The 25,348-nt window shown below is 43.5% G+C and overlaps 1 protein-coding gene across 2 annotated transcripts; it reads left to right on the forward strand.

Moving 5' to 3' along the window:
* Window positions 1-1,646: 1,646 nt before the first annotated feature.
* BCL2L14 (BCL2 like 14) lies at window positions 1,647-25,330 on the forward strand. 2 transcript variants are annotated; one of them, XM_032803008.2, is made up of 6 exons: window positions 1,647-1,915; window positions 15,680-16,102; window positions 20,082-20,249; window positions 21,398-21,468; window positions 22,798-23,070; window positions 24,074-25,330. In XM_032803008.2, the coding sequence occupies exons 2-6, from the start codon at window positions 15,688-15,690 to the stop codon at window positions 24,113-24,115; spliced, it is 969 nt and encodes a 322-aa protein (XP_032658899.1). In that variant the 5' UTR covers window positions 1,647-1,915; window positions 15,680-15,687; the 3' UTR covers window positions 24,116-25,330. The 2 variants fall into 2 exon arrangements, with proteins under 2 accessions (XP_032658899.1, XP_074926649.1); XM_075070548.1 differs by lacking the exon at window positions 1,647-1,915 and adding an exon at window positions 9,764-9,857.
* The last annotated feature ends 18 nt before the right edge of the window (window positions 25,331-25,348 follow it).

Raw genomic sequence — 25,348 nt, forward strand, 5'->3', positions numbered from 1 at the left:
AGACCGATGTAGTCAACATGGAAGCATATGGAATGTTTTGCTAGCACAGCTTACTAAACACATTGGCACATGAATGGTCTTGTCTTGCGGTGGTATAAAGTGTGATTATGAGATTGCAGGGCTAAAAAATGGTGAGTTTTGTTTCTTAAGGAAGCAGGTTAATGAAGTAGTTAGAAGAGCAGAAGTCAGGAAAAGTAGGTTCTATTCTCAGATCTGTTGCTGAGCCTAGGCCTGTCCTAAAAAAAAAAAAAAAACTAGGTCAGTTTAACTATGTCAGTCAGGTGTGTGAAAAATCCACACCCCTGAGCAGTGTTGTTAAGTCAACCTAAGTTCCTGTGTACACAGAGCTTCTGCTACCACCTCTCAGAGAAATGGATTACCCATGGCAATTGAAGAAATCCTCCCGTCAGCGTAGGTCATGTCTACACTGAGGCCCTACAGCGACATTGCTGCAGCTGTGGTGTTTTAAGTGTAGACAAGCTCTGACTTACTTTGTGACTTTAGTCAAATCAGCTATCCTCTGTGCCTTAATTTCCCTATATGTAAATATCTACGATACATATTGTGCAACCCACTTAATGAATGTTTGTAAAGGGCTTTGAGATATGTGACTGGAAGGTGCTATTCAGTATAAATGCACAGCAGCATTTTGAAATGTGCTCCCAACAGCTATTTTATTCCCTCGAAACATGTGAAATGAGTTTGCGGGGTTCATAGTCCAGCCTCTATTACCCAAGACATCACCTCACAAAAATCCACCCTCACAACTGGCTTCCTTATGACTGTCTCAAAGGGTTGTCAACTCTGCCTGAAGCTATTCTGGGAGATTTCCCCCCCCCCCCACCCTTATGTCATTTTCTTAAAATATCCTATTAAAATCTCCCAGATTGCTTTCAATAGTCACTGCAGGATCAATGTTAATTCCGGGAGACTCCAGGGCAATCCTGGAGGGTTGGCAACCCTACAGTCTCAGCTGAGAAATTCAGTCTGCAACCTCTTACTCCTAAAAGCAGCCTCCCCTCCCCCATCAGAACTGAGGCACAAAAGCTGCAGGAAAAGCTTGTACTGCCACTGTACCTGTCCCGTGGATAAATGCAGAACTTCATTCTCCTTGGCTGTCAAGCTAGCACCTTTCTCAAGCACTAGGCCCACATCTACTCTACAATAGAGTTAGGGGTCCCAGTTACAACACAACAGATCTCTGACCTGATGATAACCACGGTTTAACATTTCTATGTCCAGGGGACTTAACCACTTCTGAGAACTGGGTTAGAACTTTGGGCTGAGAGCTACAGCAGCAGCGTAGACCACCAGGCCTGTAGAGATATATGGTATGTCACTGTTAAGAGTGATTAATCAATATCTTCTGTGGCCTTTGAATAAATACAAGTGAAAAAGGAAAAAATTATTTCATTTCTTTCTTAGTTTGTAGGAATATCCCCAGAATTATTATGAAAAGAAAAGTACTTTATCAAAATGGTGGCGCAATCTGACCTACTTTGATGAGATATGGCCATTGAATCAGATAGGTGTTTCTTCTGGAGAAGAGTGCAAATGTTTGCCCCAAAGCACAGTAGCTGCCACAGACTTTTTGCTTCCCTAGTGTAAGGAAAGTCACATGGGCACCATCAGCCCCACCCCTTAGCTGCTCTTAATATAGATTGGCAAGTTTCTACAGTCCCTCTGATAAGGAAGTGAAGGACATTCTCTAAAATGCATCTCTGCCCTTAAGCAAATGTTTTAACAAAAGGCTGACATTTTAAAATAAAAATATTACCCCCTTTTCTTTGAAGGAAAGCCAGGAAGATTACAAGACTCAACTGGTTTTAACGGAAAAGAAATAGTGACTGGAAAAACATAAGGAAGTGCTCAGCTCAAGAGACTTTAAGGCCTGTTGGTGCAACTTCAGTGGAAGGTAAAAACAAAGCTAAAATAATAATTTATGCTGATCTTTTTTTCCCCCTCCACTTGGTTTTCTGTTAGACTATGCTAGGCCACTGCTCACTATTTGAACAGTCAAGTACTGTATATGTGAACTTCATTCATATTTATAATGTAACTGGTTATAATAGTGAAACAGCTGTTCCATTCTGTTCTTTTAACTCAATACTTCAAAAAAACGGTTGGGCTAGAAATGGAAAAAGCTGGAGGTCCCTTGGGATCTTTAGAACCAAAATATTCAGAGCTCTTACACAGCTGGCTTACAAAACTTGTGAAAATATTACTCAGTGTGCTTTAAAAGAAAGTTTTGTTTGTCTAGCTGAACAGGGCAAAGTTCTCCTCTACAATCCATGCTGTGTTTACCTGTTATGTGTAGAACTTTAATTCACGTAAATGGAAGATTCACCCAGAATGTGCATCTTTACCTCCTTGTTCTGTGAGACCAGCTCAGATCTCAAAGGCTACACAGGTTGCAGCTGGGTCAATAATTGCATGTGAGATTTTCCATCTCTAACCAAAATAATCTCTTAAATCCTGCCCCTTATAGTAGTGGTGATTCTTTCTTCTCTCTGAGTAATAATCACTAAAGCAGGCCCCAGAATGGAATTAACAATCACTGTGAAGCTGAAGATTTGATGTATTGGCTGTGGCATAAATATGAACTCTTAGCCATTTGTGAGTGTGTTGAAAGTCAATTTGTATGTTCTGTTTAAGCTGTCAGTCTCCTGTAGAGTCCCTGACCTTCCTATTACCTTCCCTTCAGCTCTGAGTACAGGAAATTCCTCCTGGACAGCCATAAACTAGGCAGGGAATTTCTCCTCTTCTGTGAGGAATATACAATACCTGAAAGCGTGGTCTTGTAGCCTGGATTTGTTGTATGTCAATTTCTCTCCTGACTCATTGAAGAGCCAGTGGAGGTTTGCATAAGAATAGGAGTGTTTAAGTTTAGTGTCCTGGTAAAATTCAACTTTTGTTAATTATAAATAACCCCTTCAGTTGGGGGTTTGATAAGATGTCTTAAACTTCCTGGCCTAAAAGCTGCTGTGTTCTATCCAGAAATAACTGTGTGTCAGTAGTAGGGGAAGCTGATGCTTGCCAACCTCCATAGGGATGTTATAGCTGACTTAATGTTGGGTTGTAAACTGGGTTGAGATTCTTGGATTAAGGGTACTGTAAAAGCAATGCTTAGATACCACAGAAATGGGCACGCTAGGAATACACAGTGGCGTTGCTTCCAGTTCTCCTTTACAGGCAGGACCAAGGTTGGCACGTTATGGGGCTTTGAAGGTAGCAGAGGAGGGGCTTATAAGTGAGAGTGTTCTGAAAGAAGTCTGAGAACTGCCCTCCCCTTTAAAAACAAAACAAAAACTCTGGTGCCCAGTTCTGCTTTCAGTCACATTAGACAGTGCATCTGCATGTAAACAGGGGCAGAACTGAAAGAAAAAAGCATGTATGAGCATGTGATAATTCAGTGAGAGGCTGTTATCTAGTCAGTTTTTCCGGCGTTGCCTTATGTTTGTTTTTCAAAACAAGTTTTACAGTAAATCATCCAAGCTTCTTGTATAACCCGAGAAGTGAAGCAATAAGATACAGACTAGGAATCCAAGCTGGACTTGCTACATGTAAAGGTTATGATCTACTGGTTATGTTCATCCTAGTTGTAGGCAGGCACCATGTGTGTATTCAGGGTTATGAACATTGGCAGTATAATTGCTTGATTTCAAGTAGCCCTTTTGGTCACTTCCTGGGAAAGGAATGGGCAAATTAAGTGCTCAATCCAGAAGCACTTAACAGATAAAAGAGCTTGGAAGACTGCACTCCACATAAGAAGTCTACCTGAGGACATTCAAGGTAGCATGTGGGTAATGACTGCTGCCTGCAGGTCCTGAGTCATGCATGGACATGTGACTTGTCCATGTGATTCCAAATCTCCAGTTTGTGACTGGATTCTACACAGGGTGAGGAAGTGGTCTCCACCCACAAGAGAGTCTTTTTAAACCCCTGGGAGACCCCTCCATTTTGTCTTCAGCTGGCTAAAGAAGGAGCCTCTCCACCACCCCAGGATACTTAAAGGAAACTGAAACAAAGAACAGTAACTACAGGGGGTGTGAGTGATTGCTGGACCCAGGCTAAAAGGAGATTAGCCTGTAAAAGGGAGCGTTCTGGAACAGGTGAGGATCTTATCTGTATTCAGTTTGATTAGACATAGATTTGCGCATTTTATTTTATTTTGCTTGGTAACTTACTTTGTTCTGTCTGTTACTACTTGGAACCACTTAAATCCTGCTTTCTATACTTAATCACTTTTTACTTATTAACTCAGAGTATGCATTAATACCTGGGGGAGCAAACAGCTGTGCATATCTCTCTATCAGTGTTAGAGGGCGAACAATTTGAGTTTACCCTGCATAAGCTTTATACAGGGTAAAATGGATTTATTTAGGTTTAGACCCCATTGGGAGTTGGGCATCTGGGTGCTAAAGACAAGCACACTTCTGTGAGCTGTTTTCAGGTAAACCTGCAGCTTTAGGGCAGGTAATTCAGACTCTGGATCTTTGTTGAAGTAGACAAGAGTGTCTGGCTCAGCAAGACAGGGTGCTGAAGTCCTAAGCTGGCAGGGAAAACAGGGATAGAAGTAGTCTTGGCACATTGGTTGGCAGCTCCCAATTGGGTTTCTGTGATCCAAACCGTCACAACCATAAAAGGAAAGGCAAATCAAAATATTGTTATCCTATCCTGACACTTCAGTGCAGCAACAGGGCACGACTCAAAGCCCACACATCATTTCCACATCAAGAACGATGAGGAGAAGGTAATCCTACAGAGCAGCGTAGATCATTTCGGAACTAGGTCCATTCAAACAACATGGATTGTGTAATGGATGCTAGAGTGGATTACACTGTTCAGCTACAGTATAGATGGAAATGTGTAAAATACCAAACTCAGCCATACCTGGCACAGGATCTTGTGATGAACACATCTGGTGTGGCTATAAGCAAGCTCTGTGGCCAGTCCATATCTGCTACCAAGGAACATGACACAGAGGGGAGTAGTGAGAAGGAAATTGAAGGTATGTGGTGTTTTTGTTAAACTTCTGAGTACAGTACTGGAGAGAGTGATACTGGAATACTGTGTCCAGTTCTGGTGTCCACATTTTGAAAGCTATATTGAGAAACTGGAGAAGACACAGACGAGACGCACAAATTATTTGAGGTCTAGGAAAAATGTGTTGGAGCAAGAGATTTAAAGAGCTTAATGTGTTAAGCTTCATCTAAAAGAGGATCAAGAGGTGACTTATTTAAAGTGCACAAATATCTTCATACAGAGAAAATATTGGGTAATAAAGAGCTATTAAATCTTGCAGAGAACAATATAACAAGAACCAATGGCGGAAAGTTAACTAGAGCAATTAAAATTTTAAAAAGGCTCAAATTTTTAACAGTGAGGGTGATTAACCATTGGAACAAAACACCAATGGAAGTGGTGAATCTTCCATCTCTTGGTGTCTTCAGATTAAGCTTGATGCCTTTCTGGAAAACGTGTTAGCCAAACACGTTATTGAGCTCAATACAGGGGGAACTCGGTGAAATCTATGGCCAGGGTTATGCAAGTGGTCAACACAGATGATTTAATGGTGCCTTCTGGCCTTAGAATGTATGAATTTCACCTATACTATTGTCAAACTCAAGCATACCAAAATAATTATAAATAACACACATTTTAGTCTGGGGGGGGAAGAGGGAGTATTTGACGGGTGGGGATTTTTGTGTTTGTTTTTTTCTTTCTTTTTGCTTTGTCTTTCAGACTCTAGTACGCACTTGTTTCACACTTCCAAGTTTCTCTGTAAGCGTAATGGCTAAAAACTTCTTATTTTTTCAAAAAACAAAAACAGCTGAGATTCACATGGGGTTTAAAACAATACTTACCCAGTATCACTGATTGGCAGCATGTCAGCCAGTTCATGGGAAGCACCACAATGCCATGACACTTTTTCAGTAGAATAAAAAACAAGGGCTACAGGAAAATAAAGGAGGGAGGTAAACATTGTGTCAGCTCAGATGCCTGTGAACTCCAGAAACTTTGAAAACAAGGCCAGGCAGACTGAGAACGAGCCAATAGTAGGTCTCTCCAAATCATTCTCAATACGAACATTTCCTCCAAGATACTTAAATTTCAGCAAAGCCTGGAGAATAATATACTAGTTCTGGTTTCAGCCTTCTTCAGGGATTCCTGAGCATGAGTAAAGACAATTACACACACTAAAAAGCAGTCTTTTCAGAAACTCTCATCTAAAAGCAGTCCCTGGGGAAATGAGCTCTCTCATGCAACAGGCCGAGTGAGTCTCTGTTCAGAGCCCACCTGTGATGGTCTAGGAGTGACATGGTAATGAAGAGGGAAGTATTCTGTAAACAACAACTCTAAAACACAAATTCAGACTTAAAACTTTTAGCTAAACAGTGTAATAAACTAATTATGGATTTTTTTCCTCCTCTACTTACCTACCAAGACCTGGCTTTAGGTGCTCTTCCTGCCATCTGCAGTAGTGACCTGTCTGATGCCTAAAGCAATTTAGAGAATATGGCTTCTCACTTCAGGGAGTTGGCTTCACTGTTTTAAGAAGAGTTATAATTAGAGTTGCCCCTAACTCCAGTCCCATCCGCACACAAAACAGTGGGGTGACATGGTGTTTTTAACTCAGGTGGGCTGGCCAACGGGGAGAGATACAAGCTACTACACGAGGGAGCACTATTAGTTGGCTGCTTACACAGCTACTCTGTAGGGTGGACACAAGCAAGCATTGCTAGTCCTCCAGTACTTTGCCGTATTTCCCCCTATGTGCACAGAAAGAACAGACCAGTTCTCGCACAATTCACTAGGAAAGAATTCATGGAGCAGTACATCTTAGCGCAGTACAGAGATCCATGGGATGTGCCTCTCAGACATCCTAGCAACATATAGGAGTGAGTATAGCACCAGCATAGACTCACCTCATGTGTTATCTTGCAGTGTGTCTGGTCTGACTCAAGCAAGGCTGACTCAAGAGGAGTAACTCAAGCATAGATAACTCAGGTTAACTCTGCAGTGAAGACATACCCTAGGTGCTAGGACATGTCATGAAAGAATACATTCTCAAGTCAGATTGGCAGAGGCCCTAAGGGTGTGTGTGTGGTTTTTTTGGGTTTTTTGTGCCTTCCTCTGCAGCATGGAGAATGAGTTGCTTGCTGGTTTCAGCTAGAGTAAATGGTGTATTCACTGTAACTCTACATCTTTAAATCAAGATTTGAGGATTTCAGTAATTCAGCCAGTGGTTATTTGCCTATTATAGGGATGGGTGAGATTCTGTGATGTGCAGGCAGTGAGACCAGATTGTGATGGTCCCTTCTGGCTTTAAAGTCTGAGAGTCTCTCTTCAGGAAACCAAGTGCTGAAACCTAGTGTTAGGCCAGATCTAATGCAAGATGTTACTTCTCTTGCAATCCTTTCCATACCCCTTAGATCTCTCCTGTTTCTGACCTTGTGAGATGGTGATAATCCTGAAGAGTCCCCAGACTCTCACTTCCTTTATGCCAAGAGGGCATAAATAATCCAGTTGACTTCAGAAGGGCTACTCTCATAAGCAAAGCTGCTGCATCAGGCCTAGAGCTAGTGAATGCCCTGATTCTTTTGCACGTTGGGTTCTTTCAGGATGAAAGTTGTTAAGCGCATAAGAGCTTGTTTGCAGGAATTTGAAAGAGTGAGGTCCTCTCTAGACCCTCCTCCCCTAATGGGGAGAAATAGCCTATTATATATCAGCCAACTCTGAAAGAGAAGTGAAACAGAGGTCCTGGCCATCTCATGTTAATGAAGTTGCCATGTGCTCTTCTTGTGATTCTGCTGACAGCAGGGTTATTTATAATTTGTAACTAGGTTTTTCCCTGGAGGAAACTCCGCCATCTTATCAAATCTTGGAGCAATCTTATCTCCCATTTTAACCATATCTTATTGCTCCAGTCATTCTCAGAAGCCAGGACACGTCCTTCCAGTTGAGGATCAGGCTTCCTGATGACCCTGTCAATATTGCCCTCCTCCAAAGAAATTGAATTTCAGCATATACAGAGTTTTAGCCTGGGAACCCTGCGGCAGCTGTAAAAGTAGGAGGATGCATATGCAAAGCCCTTTAATATTCTATGATATGAGTTTGACAATAGGTGAATGCTTCCCTACAAAATATCTATTCCATTAAGGGCCCAGTGATCTCCCCTTCTGCAGACATTTCTGTCTGACTCTGTCGTAGCTATGACAACTTGGCAATAGCAGCCTTTAGTGGCTTCCTGAATCTGAGCCTTTAGTTGCTAGGATATCGTAATGCATAGGCATATTAACCTTGCATTACAGTCTTATGGAGAGCCTTCTGGCTCATCCATAAAAGGGGGTTGTGATACATTGTTACTGTCACTTTAGTATTTCTTTTCAGAACTTGTCTGGTTCTCATTTACTAGCAATGGGAAGGAGTTTTGAAAGGCTCAGGAATGACCCCTAATGCTCCCCTGCTGGCACAAAGGCTCTTTCTGTCATCCCTGCCTCCGGCAGGTGTCAGGAATGGGGATAGGAAGAGGGGAAGTGGGTGGGAAGGGGTGCAGGGAAGTGATGTGGTTGGAGAATATTGACCTACAGCCACACCTTGCTGCCTGGAAGCCTTGAGAAGTGTAAATTATCTTGCTTCTTAAGCTAGTGGCCAGGCAGGACTCAGAACCAACCCTGGATTCAGGAGTTACAAAGGTAATTTTACAGCCATGTGTGCATACCTGTCCCACACGCAGGGATGGGATAACTGAGAACCAGGCCCTTGTGACTACCCCACTCCTCTCCCATCTTCAGAGTTTCTTACAACAGTTAGAATTCCTTCCTTCATTTCTGTTCCATACATGTGTTTGCAATTCTCACCTCCTCTCCATCTGCTTTAATTGCTCCTTATTTGATGATGTCTTTCTGCCTCTTTCCTGGTGCGTTTTCAGATCGGTTTCTATTGTAAACTCTGCAGCTCCTGTCCTTCAGAGCTGCCGTTAGAGCCCATTTCTAAACAGCTCAGCCAGTGTGCTAGAGTACATGGTGCAGCGTTTGTAGGCATTGTAATTGGTGCAGATAGGGACTAGTTTCGTCTCTTCTCCTATATCCCACTGCCTCATCTCTGCCCAGTAAATAGTTCAGAGTCTTCCGCTTGCTCTCACTCAAGTGCATGCCTTATTGAAATGAACTTTACTCAAAAAGCCTGAGGACAGCAAGATTTCTTTTTATGTTGATTTCATTGTAGTATATTTTCAAATGTACTAGTAGATATTGCCTAAAATTGCAACATACCATTGCTGAAAAAGGAAACTCTGTGTGGGGGCGGGGGGGAGGGGGTAGTGTTAAGATTAAAATCAAACATAAAGTTACGGTCCACCTTGAGCCCATAGTGACATTACAGATTCAATTGAGGCTATTTCTGTGACTCTGTCTCTCTTGTGTTTGGTGTTCATGAAGAATTGGGGAAGGTGGCATATAAATGACTTACTAGTTCACAGAAGCCTGGGAAATCATGCATGTGCACACACAAGACACACACTATGGCTGGAAACGTTTTATCTGATCCCTCTTCCCTCACTTCCCCCCCCCCCCCCCCCAAAAATTTTTTTTTTTTTGGCTCCTATTACCCCCCCCCCCCCCCCCCCCCCGACTTTTTATGATTTTTTCTTTCTCTCTGTGGTTTGCATTATTATTTAAATGTTTTCGGACCCAGCATTGACCTCTTTTTCCATTGCTTTGAAGACTCTAATGGATTCCCAGACGCTCAGACTTTCCCAAAGCAGTGGCTGGAATGGGTCCTTCCCCTCTGATGAAAAGCATAAGGTCTAAAATGAAATATGATTTTGAGCTGTAACCTCTTCCCACAGCCGGGTAAGGAAACTGGGGCTGTAGGTTTGTAATCTAGAACTGACCCCGAGTTAAAGTTCACACCCCCATTTTTCTGAAATTCCTGGTTATTTGGATGTGTGGTGTTGGTTTAGGTGGAGCTCTATTGTTAATATTTAGGTATCTGCAGTCCTCGGAGGTGGTTGGGAAGGTTGTTTTTGCCTCAACAAAAAAAAACCCTTAAACTCCAATGCAACATTAGAGTACTTTCTAAGCTGCTCCTCTTTCATATCTGACTAGTGACTGTAACCTGACAACCTTGTTCAAGACATTGGCACATGCATAAAGCTAAAACAGAGCAATACATGGAGGGTAGTTGCCTGTGTTTTATATCCTAATGGAGTCATTTCACTGTGAGGACTCTGCACGTCTCTTGCCTAGACAGAACTCCAAGGCAACAGTGAAATGCTTCGAGTTCCTTGGGACTCTGGCAATATCCTGGCCGGCATGGTAAACAGCCTGCATTTTTGCAAGCCAATAGGTGCCGAGGTGGCTGTTATAGGCCATTGGAAAGCTGGGACTCGTGGCTTTCCAAGGACACTTCACATGCCAGTGAGGAGTCAACTGCCTAAGTTGTATAGAGGAAGATGAAGAAAGACAAGGAAGCTTGTCTAACTTCAGTGGGCAATTGTAGGACCTCAGAATGTGGGAAATAGGAAATGATTAGCATTGCAGCAGCAGTGTGGAATTCAAACAGCGTATCAGACATTTTTCCTGGGAGAGGCTATCACAGATGAGATATTAAAGTTAAGCTACTAACTTTTCTTTGCTACATTTTTAGTTAGTTAAAGGTCAATGATAAAAGTATTGGGTGAAAAAAGTAATGCAGTACGTTAGGTGACAAGCGTGCTATAAGACATTGTGTTTTGTGACTTATCAGGGCAGAGAAGCACATTGACAGACTAATACAAATGCTTTCAGGACCTTTTCTAAGCATGTGTCCCAGGCAGCACCTGCCTCCATCTGCCATTGCTGAGTGGAAGGATAAGGAGGCTGGGGGTCTTTTCCCATACGCTAGGAGAAAGGATTGGTGTCTGCCAGAACTGGCTTTGGAAGCAGGTCCACTGTGGCCTCTGTTTGTAGCACAGCATTCTGGCTTGCAGTCCAGCCACTGCGACCTTCCCTGCCACAGCGATGTTGCTGTGTCTGTTCCCAATGGAGGTGTTGAAGATTTAGAAATTCAGCTGATGTAAATCAACACAGCTCCACTAGTGTGACTAGATGTCCCGATTTTTATAGAGACAGTCCCAGTTTTTGGGTCTTTTTCTTATAGGCTCCTATTACCCCCTGGCCCAAGGAGTTGTGCTGGTTTACACCAGTGGAGATCTGGCCCTCAGTACACAATACAGTAACTCCTCACTTAACATTGTCGTCCTGGTTAACGTTGTTATGTCGCTGATCTATTAGAGAACATGCTCCTTTAAAGTTGCACAATGCTCCTTTATAATGTTGTTTGGCAGCTGCCTGCTTTGTCCACTGCTTGCAGAAAGAGCAGCCTGTTGGAGCTAGCGGATGGGGCCTTGGAACCAGGGTGGACCGGCAGCTCCCCCATCAGCTCCCCTAAGTTTCCCATCAGGCTCCTATTTCTCTGTGGTGGTGTCCCCCTACCCCCACTTCTGTATCCCCATTTCCATGGGGTGGGGGGGGAGGAGAACACAACAGGGATCAGGATGGAGGGAACTTTCTGGCAGCAGCTGCTGTCTCAACTTGCTGATCTACTTAAAAAGGTAGTGTACTTAAACTCGGGTCAGCGTACTTAAAGGGGCAATGCATATCTTCCTCCCCCGCCCCCCCCCCCCCACACACACACTCTCCCTGCTAAGTAGCAGCAGATGTCTGAGGCCTTTGCATATCAGCTTTCCAGGGGAGGGGAAATCTGTGATATGGGGCCAGGGTATAGTGTATGTATAACTTGTGTAATTAATGCTATATGCAGCAGTCCTTGAACAGAGGTGGTCACGATCAGCATGAGGCCAGCCCTCTTTTCCAGGGAAATCATCCCAGTAACCATTGCCCACCTCCCAAGGAACATCTTTTCCTCAAGATTTGACTTTGGTTAGAGAGAGTAAAACAGGAAGCAAACTTCTTTGCTGCTTGCCTACAGCACCCACATGGAAACCACAACAGTAAACCAACAGCAATGTGGCATTTTTCCAAATCTAAAAACTTGCTTGTACACTAAGGACTTGCAAGATTCTGTGTAACTGGGCCATTGTATGACCCAGCCATAATAGTGCCTGTGCAAGCAAGAGGTTCACTTCGTATAACTTCCCCTCCATTGTTCCAGCTGAATACCTTAGCCAAGTAATTGGGACTATGTTAGAAATTTTCACATGGCCTTCTGCGGGGCTGCTGTTCAGTCACTTGCTTCCATTCGTTCCTGTTGTTCTGCATTTAATAGAGGTCAGGAGGGAAACAAGCCCAGTGACAAGCACGCGTAATGGAGTGTTTCATGCTGAAAGGGACCACAGCATGATAAATAACAATGGAGAGGGTAGCTGAAAGACAGCAGGCAGTGTGTGTGTCTAGCTGCACCAGTTCCCCAACAGAGGAGAGGATACAATAACTAGGCACCACTGTATCAGCCAGTAGTGTCCGGCACAAGCATTCAAAAACCATGATTTTAAAAACAAACAAACAGTGGGGTTCATTTTTATTTGCTTTCCTGGTTGGAGTCTTTAGAGTTCACATTTTCAAATCTTTCTCTACAACTAAGGTTGTCAAGCGATTTTAAAAAAATTGTGATTAATTGCGCAATTAGTCGCACTGTTAAACAATAATATAATACCATTTATTTAAATATTATGCTGTTTTCTACTTTTTCAAATATATTGATTTCAAGTACAACACAGAATACAAAGTATACAGTGCTCACTTTATATTTTTTATTACAAGTATTATGCACTGTAAAAAATTTTTTTAATTCACCTACTAAAAGTACTGTAGTACAATCTCTTTATCATGAAAGTTGAACTTACAAATATAGATTTATGTACAAAAAACTGCATTCAAAAATAAAACAATCTACAATTTTAGAGCCTACAAATCCACTCAGTACTACTTCTTGTTCAACCAATTGCTCAGTCAGACAAGTTTGTTTACATTTGCAGGAGATAATGCTGCCTGCTTCTTGCTTACAATGTCATCTAGAAGTGAGAACAGGCATTCTCAGGGCACTGTTGTAGCCAGTATCACAAGATATTTATGTGCCAGATGTGCTAAAGATTCATAAGTCCCTTCATGCTTCATTCCAGGGGACATGCGTCCATGCTGATGATGGGTTCTGCTCGATAACAATCCAAAGCAGTGCATACCAATGCATGTACATTTTCATCATCTGAGTCAGATGCCACCAGCAGAAGGTGGATTTTTCTTTTTTGGTGTTTTGGGTTCTGTAGTTTCCGTATTGGAGTGTTGCTCTTTTAAGACTTTTGAAATCATGCTCCACACCTCATCCTTCTCAGATTTTGGAAGGCACTTTAGATTCTTAAACCTTGGGTCGAGTGCTGTAGCTATCTTTAGAAATCTCACATTGGGACCTTCTTTGCATTCTATGAAATCTGCAGTAAATGTTATTAAAATGAACAAAATGTGCTGGATCATCATCCAAGGCTGCTATAACATGAAATATACGGCAGAATACAGTTAAAACGGAGCAGAGGACATGCAATTCTCCCCCAAGGAGTTCAGTCACAAATTTAATTAACACTTTTTTTTTTTTAATGAGTGTCATCAGCATGGAAGCATGTTCTCTGTAATGGTGGTGGAAGCATGAAGGAGCATCAAATGTTTAGCATATCTGGCACGTAAATACCTTGCAATGCCAGTTACAAAAGTGCCATGCAAATGCCTGTTCTCACTTTCTGATAACATTGTAAATAAGAAGCAGGCAGCAGTATCTCCCCTAAATGTAAACAAACATTTATCTTAGCAATTGGCTGAACAAGTAGGACTGAGTGGCCTTATAGGCTCTGAAGTTCTATATTTTGTTTGAGTGCAGTTATGTAAAAAAAAATCTACATTTGTTAAGTTGCGCTTTCACGACACATTGCACTACAGTACTTGCATTACATCAAAATTACTATTCCTTTTGTTTATCATTTTTACAGTGCAAATATTTGTAATAAAAAATATACACTTTGATTTCAATTACAACACAGAACAATTTTATGAAAATCTAAAAAAAATCCAAAATATTTAATAAATTTTAATTGGTATTTTAACAGTGTGATTAAAACTGTGTAAGCAGCAGAGAATCCTGTGGCACCTTATAGACGAACAGAGGTTTTGGAGCATGAGCTTTCGTGGGTGAATACCCACTTCGTCAGATGCATCTGATGAAGTGGGTATTCACCCACGAAAGCTCATGCTCCAAAACTTCTGTTCGTCTATAAGGTGCCACAGGATTCTCTGCTGCTTTTACGGATCCAGACTAACACGGCTACCCCGCTGATAATTAAAACTGTGATTAATTGTGATTAATTTTTTTGATCATGAGGCTCACATTTAACATAGTAAGAGTTGGCAACACTACAAAGTTTTATAGTTGGGTGGGGGTGGGGCGCTGACAGAGCCCAGCAGAGGTAAATGTGGATTTAGTGAAACTTGCACACAGGATGTGCTTTAGTTAATTGAAATCTTTTCTTTCTCACAAGGATGTGATGTATCAGTATTAATATAACAACCTTTCCTGTTCCCTGCATTCTTCCCAAAGTTAACAGCTTCCCAATTGCATTTGGTATCACTTGCACCAACAGGGGCAGCTCTAGACATTTTGCCGCCCCAAGCACGGAGGCATGCCTCGGGGGGCGCTCTGCTGGCTCCACCAAAGCCGCAGGACCAGCAGACTCTCCGCAGGCACGCCTGCGGGAGATCCACCAGAGCCACGGGACCAGCAGACCCTCTGCGGGCATGCTGCCGAAGTCAGCCTGCCTGCCGCCCTCCCAGCGATGGCAGAGTGCCCCCCGCGGCATGCTGCCCCAACCACGCGCTTGGCATGCTGGGGCCTGGAGCCACCCCTGCACACCGATCTCCAAGCCATCCATGCTAGGAATTGCTGCCCAGTTTGACATCTGCCAAGTTCCTTTCTCTCCTCCTTCATAATAGTTCTGAAAGTTCAGCAGTTCCCAGGAGCATCACCTCAACAATGACCATGTGCCACATTGCTTGTTCACTGTACTGTAACTATTTATTTGTGCCTTTAGATTGTAAGATCTTTGCATCAGGGACTCTGCTTAGCATAGGAATATTCCTATATTGGATAGGATTGGAAGGGGCTTCCTGGGTCACTAAGTCCAATGCAATGCTATCCCAGACAACTCTATCTTTAAGTCTGTTAAATAAACTTATCAAGGTCTGTGTCAAAACTAGCAAGGTTGTTTGCCCCCATTGGAATGCTATCCCAGAAATGCAGCAAAGGTTACCTCCTGTAAAGCACCATGTACATTTGCATCAACCTAGAAACAATAACGTGGAAAGTTTCTGGCAAAAACCATCCCCTTGCCCGAATGATATTCCAGAAACCATGTTAGAGTAGCCAAATCCAATTCAAACCAACAAAAAATAATGGGAGAGAGGGAGCATGCTGTAGTGGCTCCTTGCCCCCTGAGACTTGTTCTTCCAGATCTATAAAGTTGCTTGGACAAGCCACTCAACCTCTCTGGCTTTGGGGCGCTGTGAGGCTTAAGTCATTGAAATTTGTAAGATGGTTTGGTGAAAGGCTCTATCAATGCCAAGTATTATTCAGAATTAAGAAAAATGATGTGTTCCCTAAGCCATTAAGACTAACAAGGAATCTGTCCTTGTAGGGGGCAAGATGAATTCAACCAGTGACACCAACATGGAAGAGATCTCTCTGGAGGATGAGGATAGAGATACTGTGGAATACAAAGTTCTTATGGCATATGCCCAGCGACGACTGTCCGTGAGTAAATACGGGCAACTTCTGGAAAGGGAGGCGAAGACCTTGAAAGGATCATCTACAGAGAGAGGGGAAAGGGAAGGGATCCCTCAAGCCGGTAAGGGTGAGACACACCAAGAACTGTCAATCCAGGAGAAAGGGCCCACTGCCCAACATAAAAAGCAAAAGAAGAAAAAGGTCATCTGGCGACGCCTGTTGCTCTCCTGTGCCAGAGGAGCGAGGGAGGAGGGCCCACAGGAGCTAGCCACGAACCAAGACACTGTGAATGGGTATGGCATGAAGATGCCGATGGCACTCCAAATATCAGAAGGTGGGAGCCTGAATAGTTTCTCTTTCTGTCTCTAGTCCCTTCTTCATACTAGTTTCTATTTCTCTCTTAAATAGCTTATTGATGGCTGCTAATACTGCCCTTCTCCTTTACTTGTTAATATATTCTTTCATGCCAGCTGTGGGGGAAAAAATTGCCAGTCCTGCTCCCTAAACAAGTAGATTCACACTTGTAATATACTTTTTAGTCTCCACACTCTGAACCTATACACTGGCCATGAATATCCTCCTATAATCATACAATTGCACAGATTTGCATTTCCAGGCACTAGCTTATTGTTCCCTGAACTTGGCTAGAGAATGTGACGAGTAGTTTTTAAAAAAACAATAGACGTGGGCCAGACTGCAGTCTCCTATGGTAAAATCAGCAAAGAGAGGGCTGAGAGGGCATCCATCCATGGGGTCTACTCAAGGAGTTTTCCTCATAGACTCATAGGATTGGAAGGGACCTTGAGAGGTCATCTATTCCAATCCCCTGCACTCAAGGCATGACTAAGTATTAGTAGGCCATCCCTGCCAGGTGTTTGTCTAACCTGCTCTTAAAAATCTCCAGTGATGGAGATTCCACAACCTCCCTGGGCAATTTCCTAACTCAGTGTGGTTAATCTCCAGCCTAAACCCCCATTGCTGCTTCTCCTATCCTCAGAGGTTCAGGAGAACAATTTTTATCCCTCCTCCTCCTAACAGACTTTTCTGTACTTGAAAACTTTTCATGTCTCCTCTGAGTCTTCTCTTCTCCAGACTGAAAATATTGGGTTTGATTAATCTTCCCTCATAGATCATGTTTTCTAGACCTTTTAATAATTTTTGTTCCTCTTCTCCGGATTTTCTCCAATTTGTCCACATCTTTCCTCAAATGTGGTGCCTAGAACTGGACACAATACTCTAGCTGAGGCCTAATCAGTGCTGAGTCAAGAGGAAGAATTACTTCTCATGTCTTGCTTACAGCACTCCTGCTAATACCTCCCAGAATGATGCTTGCTTTTTTTTGCAAGTGTTACACTGTTCACTCGTATTTAGTTTGTGATGCACTATGACCTCCAGATCTTCTACAGTATCCATCTTAGGCAGTCATTTCCCATTTCCTGTGTGTGCAACTGATTGTTCCTTCCTAAGTGGAGTACTTTGCATTTGTCCTGATTGAATTTCATCCTGTTTTCTTCAGACCATTTCTCCAGGTTGTTCAGATCATTTTGAATTTTAATCCTATCCCCCAAAGCACTTGCAACCCCTCCCAGCCTGGTATCATCCGCAAACTTTATAAGTGTACTCTCTATGCCATTATCTAAATAGAACTGGACCCAGAACTGATCCCTGCAGGATCCCATTCGATATGCCCTCCTAGCTTGACTGACCACTGATAACTACTGTGTGGGAATGGTTTTCCAACCAGATATGCACTCATCTTGTAATAGCTCCATCTAGGTTGTACTTCCCTAATTTGTTTGAGAAGGTCATGTGCTGGCTCTGCACCCCCAGTATCCTCTGCTCCCTGGCATCATAGCTGAAATGGAAACACTGTATCAAGGCTTTTCTAACTTCTCCCACAGCAGCCATCCCCATTACTGCAGGATCCCTCTTAAAAGGGGTTCCCTTCTGAAGAGGGAGGGCAAGGTAACACAGCCACTGGCTAGGTGCCTTCTCCTGAGGAATCTCCATGGGACCCCAGAAAGGTATGGGTTACATTCCCAGCCCCACCCTCATCTAGTGCAGGTCTACCACCTGGCCCAGGGATCCCAACCCTACAGAGAGCTCTCCAAGGGGTCTTGAGAAGAGGGAACAATGCCACAGAAGTGGCTGAGCGTACCCTCCTTTGTGCAGCAGGTAGGAATGCTGCATGTGGAGGGTGCCTAGCTCCATGCTCAGATTTAAGGGGCCACTCTCTGGCCCATGATCAGTGATTTATCATACACCAAGTATCCAAAGCCATCCCTTAGATAAGGTGCTGTGTCATGGCTGACAAGACTCCACTGGGTTTCCATGGGCAACTAGCTCATGCCCTAGAGCACAAGGGTCAAGCTAGGTGATAGGATGGCCTAGTTTACCAGGTACCTCCACCTCTTGCAAGGTGGCCCCAGTGTTGTAGTCAGAGTAAGACTTTTGTCCCAGCTTCAGTATTATTGGCCAAATTACCTCCCGTGATAAAAGTCACTGCCTTCTCCCCCTTTCCTATATATACAGGGCCTCCTAAAACAACCCATAACTCACATCTCCAATCCAGTCTCCCTGCCAGCTTCTAAACCCTCCCAAGCATCTAGGACAAGCCACCCAACCAGTTACCCAGCTGTCAGAGCTGGTTACATCTATAGATACAAGCTCTCTGCCTACTCCTCCTACCCTTGTGGATAAGTGGGCCTAACCTGACACTTCCATTGGCAAAAATAATTTGCCCATCTCCCACCACGTGTTTGGTTGTTTTTTTTTAATTTCCTGCCCAGATATTATTAAGGAAGGTCATGTTGGCCTGTTTTAGTAATCTGACATTCCTTTCAAGGTACCATAAATCAACCAGCAGATGGCAGTATGAGCTCAACTACAAATGCTGTTTTCTTCCTGTTTCCCCCATCAGTACTGTAAGAGGTAGGGTTTGGTTCTAAAACCAGGCTTTACCAATACGGTAGCAGATTACTGTACCAAACCCCAAAACACTGAATGCACATTTGCAGGAGAACCTGCTACTTGTAGCAATGTGGGATGCAGGCATCCTGCAGGAAAGCGGGGTGCTTGCTGTGATCATCTGTATGTCAGTACCAGATTGTCTTCCTAGATCAGCGGTCCCCAACGCGATGCCGCGGTCTTTCGTCTGGCGCCCACCAGACGAAAAGGTTGGGGACCGCTGTCCTAGATCATAGCTGAGCTGATGTCTGAACTCTGGGGCCAACATTTCCAAACCTGGGTACCTAATGTTGGGCTTCTAAATTCATGTTTAGGCACTGGAATAAATGGCCTGATTTCTGTCCTACACACACACACCAAGGTCTGAGCACTCAGCAGCTCCCAGACAAGTTTTGCAAAATGATATAAAGGGAGCTCTTTTCAGAGCTGGATCATCCAGGAGCTGGTCTGGCTGTCTGCTGGTCGCACAGGAGATATCCCTTGCGAGATCAGAGTTCAGGTCCCAAGCTCCCAGGGTCTGAGTGCAGGAAAGGGTAACTTCCAGCTCGGATGAGCTCAGCAGCAACCTCCCGCTCAGTTGGTTGGCATGAGAGAGCCCCTTTTGGGCTGACTGCCCATGCTGATGTTTATAGATCACAAAGGTCCTGGATAGAGTCTCTCAGCTGCAGCAGTGTGTGTGTAGCATACAGCAAGCCCGGCCACTGGATGAAGGGCTCTGTTAATGGTCCTGTCCACTCCAGCCTCTTGGCATACAAGACAAACACAGAGAACTCCCAGCCTGAGAGAGAGGGAGAGATTGTCTTTTATTAAAACCCATCACCACTGTGTTTTATACGATTGGGCATAGATGAACCAGCCATTTACAATATCGCAATACAACCAGTTCTAAAAACCACTATCCTAAGGATAGGGTGACCAGATGTCCTGGTTTTATAGGGACAATAACAATATTTGGAGCTTTATCTTATATAGGCGCTTATCACCTCCTGCCCCGTCCTAATTTTTCAGACTTGCTGTCTGGTCATCCTACCTAAAGAGCAGAGCAATCTCATCTTCTAATGTGCAATAGTCTCCAGAGGTACAAAGGCGCGCAGTAGCCAGTGAATATTACATACTATCTTCTGCTGGGAGAGCTACTGTTCAGATAATGGAAAAAGTGTGTGGTGTATCATGGGTGTCTAGCATTCCCCTCCACTCCCAAGTACAGCCACCTGACCCTGAAGAGCAGCAAGACTCTGATAGGGAAATGTGCCTCTTGATCTTGTTCTGTTCTTCCTCCTAAGGGTTCTGTGAATGCTAATGAGTTGAGCTTGATTGAGGGACTAACCAGCAGAATTTTTTTCCAGGTGAGGCAAAGGATTTCCTCCACGTTGCAGACCGACTTGCTAAGATAGTTAATGCCAGGTCGCACTCAGCTCCCCAGAAAGTGGGTTTCAGAGCACTAGAGCGCACTCCAAGTCTAGAGACAGATGGTGGACAGCTCAAATTCCCTCAGCAAGAGAGAGGTGAAAAAGGTAAGATTGATTGACTGAGGTAGCGCAGTGAAACTATCAAAAACAACAAGGATTCTGGTGGCACCTTAAAGACTAACAGGTTTATTTGGGCATAAGCTTTCCTGGGTAAAAAAACATTTTGTCAGATGCATCAACTACTCAGTGCATGATCCTGTGCTTCAAGCTACAGTCTGGATACTGTATAACTGTAATTGGGGAAGGCTTGTCCTGAAGAAACGAGCTCATTTTCTGGTTATTCAAGTTCCAGGGACCCCTCCTACCACTGTTGTTGATGTATTTGTATTACAGGTAGCACTTAGGGACACCGGCTGAAATCAGGCCCCCACGTACTAGCTCCTGCACAAACCCTTAGTAGCACACAGTAGAGCCCTGCTCTCAGTTGGGGCCTCTGGGTGCTACTGTAATACAAATAATTAATAAAGCTCTTGAACATTTTGAAGTATGAATCAAATGTGACAGAGAGCCTGGGTGGGGAAACAGAGGCACGGGTAGAATAAATGACTTGCCGAGGGTCATGCTGCAGGCAGGACCAGGAATAAATCCGTAGTCTTCTGATGCCAAGCCTATTGCCTTATTCACTGGACCACGCTGCCTTTATGAGGGTTGCTGTCTCCTCCTGCAAGGTAACTGCACTGACTGCGTGATCCACTGGCTACACTACATATCTGGATCATTTGTTTGTCACGGTCTCAGTGGGGTTTCTCTCTCTCTTTTGGTGGAAAGTTTTTTCAGAGCTCTCTTTTCATTCAGAGGAGGGCTCCTGACTTGGGGGGTGGAGCCTTGTAGTCCCACTAGCCACCTCAGGCTCTTGCCTCCAATAGCAGATGCTCCTTGAAGAATGCAAGAATAAATGAGGAATTAAACCCCAGCCCCACTCCCTGACTGGAGCAAAACTCTATACGGCATAATAAATGGCTGGAACTCCTATCGGACAAAGAACGTCTCCTATTCCAGACTGTGCTATAAACCTCTGCCCAAAACGTACATACAGATCTCGCGTATAATTTTACCTGGTTCAAGCCACAAAATGGGAGTTGTTTTTCTTACAAAGCTGATCATTCTCTGGTGTGGACAATGAGCTAGTTCCTTTAAGTCTGCTACCTGGATCCTGCTAGGAGAAAATAATTGTTTTTTTCCCCCTACTCCAGATGAAGAAGAGAGGATAATAGAAACGGTAGTTGCATTGTTAAGACAATCAGGGGATAAACTGGAAGAAACGGTAATATATGCACACATTTTTAATGGGCATTCAGCTATGTGTACGTTTCATTATACATTTGCCAGTAGTGAATGCTATGATTAAGGTTGCAAAACTGTTTCATGATTTCATGAAAAACTTCCATGATTTGGACTGAGGCTTTTCTGTGTGAGGCCTCACATCTTAAGATTTGGGCTTTAAGATTTTCAAAGGCACAAAAGAAAGTAGTTGCCTGGTTCCCATTGAATTTCAGTGGGACTGGACATCTAACTGCCTTTTGTGCTTTTGAAAATCTCCTCTTTCAGCATTAAGCTTGGCACATGAGTAGTTCTCAGGGACAGCCCTAGACCAAAAGGTGCCTCAAGTGAGGAGCATCTTCAGTGCCCCCTTCCTTCCAGTTGTTAAACTTTTGAATGCCTTATTTTTTAATTGCCTTTGTATCCCATTTCATGACTCTGGTGCACAATTTTCATGCATGATTTATCCCCATTATATAAAATGATACATTTTCATGATAGATCTGTAAATTTCTATCTGTTCATTCTGTATAAAAGCAAAGAAAAAACTTTGTTTCCTCTTAGCTTATAGAAACTTCTTAATTTTAAGAATAACTGAAATGTCCTAACATCAAAACTTGAACCATTTTACTTCGAACATTCGGTTTTCCCTTTTGTTGCTAACAACAAAAACAGCATGAGAAGCCTGGCGCCCTCCAAGCCTGGCACCCCACGTGGTCGCCTGGGTGTCTGTCCCTAAATCTGGCCCTGCCCAGGGAGGTTAAACTCTCTCTTTGTAACTTTATAGGGGTGATAGGGAAATCTTTTAAATTAAGAGTGAATGTTTGAAAATTCTAGCCTGAGCTTGTATAAATTGCCCCCTGCATGAATTCATTAGTTGGAGCTGAGGCTGGGATTTTCAGCACTGAAAGCTTAGGTCTCTACCACTTTAACTCCTGGAGCTGGTAGTGGTGGTAGATTCTTGTCCTCTACATAAACCAATCACTAGAGGGAGGACATGTTAGACCCTGAACCTGAAAGTACAATCCTGCACATTTTATTCATGCAAGTAATCCTCACTGAAGTCAATGGGACTGCATGAATAAAGTAACTCTTATGTGTAAGTTTGATAACTCTCATGGGTAAGTTTGCAGGATCAGGCTCTAAGCCAAAAAAATGCAGACTTAGAGATGTGCTCTCATGTGTGGTTTAATAAAGAATATGTTGTTGAATGCAGACTCCATGGAGACACAAGGGTGGATTTCACTTTTCCAAGCACTAGATTCCCCCTTAGTAAAACTCTGTATTTATGACAATGGCTTTAATGGATTAATAGTTATCCTCCTCCTTTCAGATAAAAGAGGACAGAACTTTCTATCGCTGCATCACAAAGATGCTCTCCTATGCCTTCTTCAAGAAACTCACTGATCAGTACCTGGAGGAAATCCCAGGAGATTCTACCAGGGAGACAGAAGGGAAAATACAGTACACTAAAGCTGCCTTTGTGATGGAAGTTACGACCAGACTTACAGCTGTGGACAACCATCCTATGAACGCGGTCCTGGGGTTTGGAGTAAAGTACCTCAAAGAACATTTTAGCCCTTGGATTCAGAACCATGGTGGATGGGTATGAGATTTGTTTTCTTAGAATGATAGACTAGCACAACTATATGCAACGAACATCCTTTTGGATTGAAAACAGATGTTAGAAAATTGTACTGCTTAAATACCTCTTTTAGAGGATGTGAGTGGTCAGGAACTATATTACATGGCATGACAGACTCTTACTTGTGATCCCCTGACACAAGACATCTCAGTCTTTGCACATAGGGGCCCAGCTCCTCATTGAAATCTGTGGAAGTTAGGAGTCTATATACCTTTTGAGGATTTGGGACACCAGTCCTCTAACCCTGTAATGTGACCCACTAGCATGGCCCTCTTTGACCCTGTAGAGTCCCAGTTCTCTACATCTTCTGTCCTGAAAGCTTCCTTAGTCTATTTTAGGTCTCCAGGGTATGCCCTCTTCCATGCTGTCCTTAGGGAATGCATTCCCACTTCTGTGCCCCCAACAGCATGTCTCCTCTTTCAGCTGCCTCCTTAGAGCCTACTTTTGAAAAGTCCTCCTAGGTCGATTCCTTCCCCAGCAATGCCTCTGTGCACTCCCAAGCAGCACATCCACACATCTTATTTGTCTGAATTTGACTGCAAACTCCTCAGGCAAAGGACCTTGGCATTTTGTGTTCTGCAAAGCAGTGTGGTCTACTGTGATGCTATATAAATATATTGCAGCTCTAGACTCTACATCAGTGGCGGGCAACCTGTGGCCTGTCAGGGTAATCGGCTGGCAGGCCAGAAGACAGTTTGTTTATATTGACTGACTGTCCACAGGCATGGCTGCCCGCAGCTACCAGGAGCCACAGTTCGCCATTTCCAGCCAATGGGAGCTGCGGGTTGCCCACCACTGCTCTACCTCAATTCAGATTGCTAGCATGCGGGGACGTGTGGTTGATGGTCTCACAAGTCAGCAGTGGAGGAATCCATTATTGTGATGCACCCATTGACAGCATTTGAAAAGAGGTTATGGTCACACCTCCTGTTTTACCAAGTTCTTCTCTCTCCTTCTCTTGCAGGAAAATGCCTTGGGATTATTGGATGAGGAAGAAGTAGAATAAACTTGAGCAGATCCACTCTCCAGGGCATGCTGTAGCTTTACAACAATCCAATGCCAGAGTGATTTTGAAAGGGGAGGGTGGAAGAGGAGAATGCTGTGACTTGAAGGTCCCCGAGGGAAGGAAGTATGATCACTCTTTTTGAAGCCTTCTGTTAAGGTGGAAATGTTAATCAAAGTGTAGGAGAACAAGACTAGCTACTTTTCTGGGAGTGAGCACACACCTCACTGGCCATAGAATGCCACCTTGTGGCTCATGGCTAACATGACATTTTAGTGGATGTATCTTAAGGTTCAAATACCACAGTGTGTAATCCACGCCAAGAAACACCTGAGTGTAACAGAGCTACAGCTTCCAGGCCAGATTTTCATGTGCTCTAAACCCACTGATAGGGCCAGATTTTTCCCACAGAGCTCAGCATGTTAAGTGTCACAAGTGCTTTTCAGAAGCTGGCCCTTAATGCTATCATCTCACCACTTACAATCATATTGGCTCCTGCTCATGCAGTATACAGTGCTGTCAGCTCTCTCTCCATCTCCCTATCCAGTTGGATCCCATGAATGAACAATCCCATTAATTTCAGTAGAAGGGTTTGGGGTTGTTTAGGGAGAAGGAGGACTAGGAGGTGAAGGCTACTCTTGTCTGACTCTTAGTTCTTTACTTTCATTGTCTTCTCCTCTACATAGACCAACCACTGACCCCTTTGCAGAGGTATTTTTAATTTGGCCTAGCTCTACTATATTTTTAATTCTCTGGAGCCAGTTGTCCTCCTAAGCATTAATTTGGCTAGTAGTCCAGAAAATACTAGTATTGTGAAAGCTCCAGAGAATTAACTTGTCTTTTTAATAGTAAGGAAAATTAGCCTGGAGAAAGAGAGATGCTCCCCATTTACAAGGTAGATTAGAAAAACTTCTGATGAAATATTCAGTAACCTGAACTGGAACTTTGACCACTGAGAATGAGCAATTATGCCGCCTGCCTCCAACCATTGTACTGGAGAGAATAAATTACAGGGGTGGGGCATTTAGACTACAACTGCCAGTGAAACCATTCCCAATACTGTTCCTTGAGCTATAGCCCACATGGCTGATATTCTTTTAACTGGAAAGAGAAGGAATTTGGAACACTGGCAGAAGTTGCAAAATCCTGGAGTTCTGTGCATGACTCTCCATGGGCAAATGGTAACACTTCATTAAGAGTTTCTACCTTTTTTTCTGAGCTGCTTGCATTATATCT

The sequence above is a fragment of the Chelonoidis abingdonii genome, chromosome 1 (assembly GCF_003597395.2).
Source record: "Chelonoidis abingdonii isolate Lonesome George chromosome 1, CheloAbing_2.0, whole genome shotgun sequence".
NCBI classification, from domain to species: domain Eukaryota; kingdom Metazoa; phylum Chordata; order Testudines; family Testudinidae; genus Chelonoidis; species Chelonoidis abingdonii.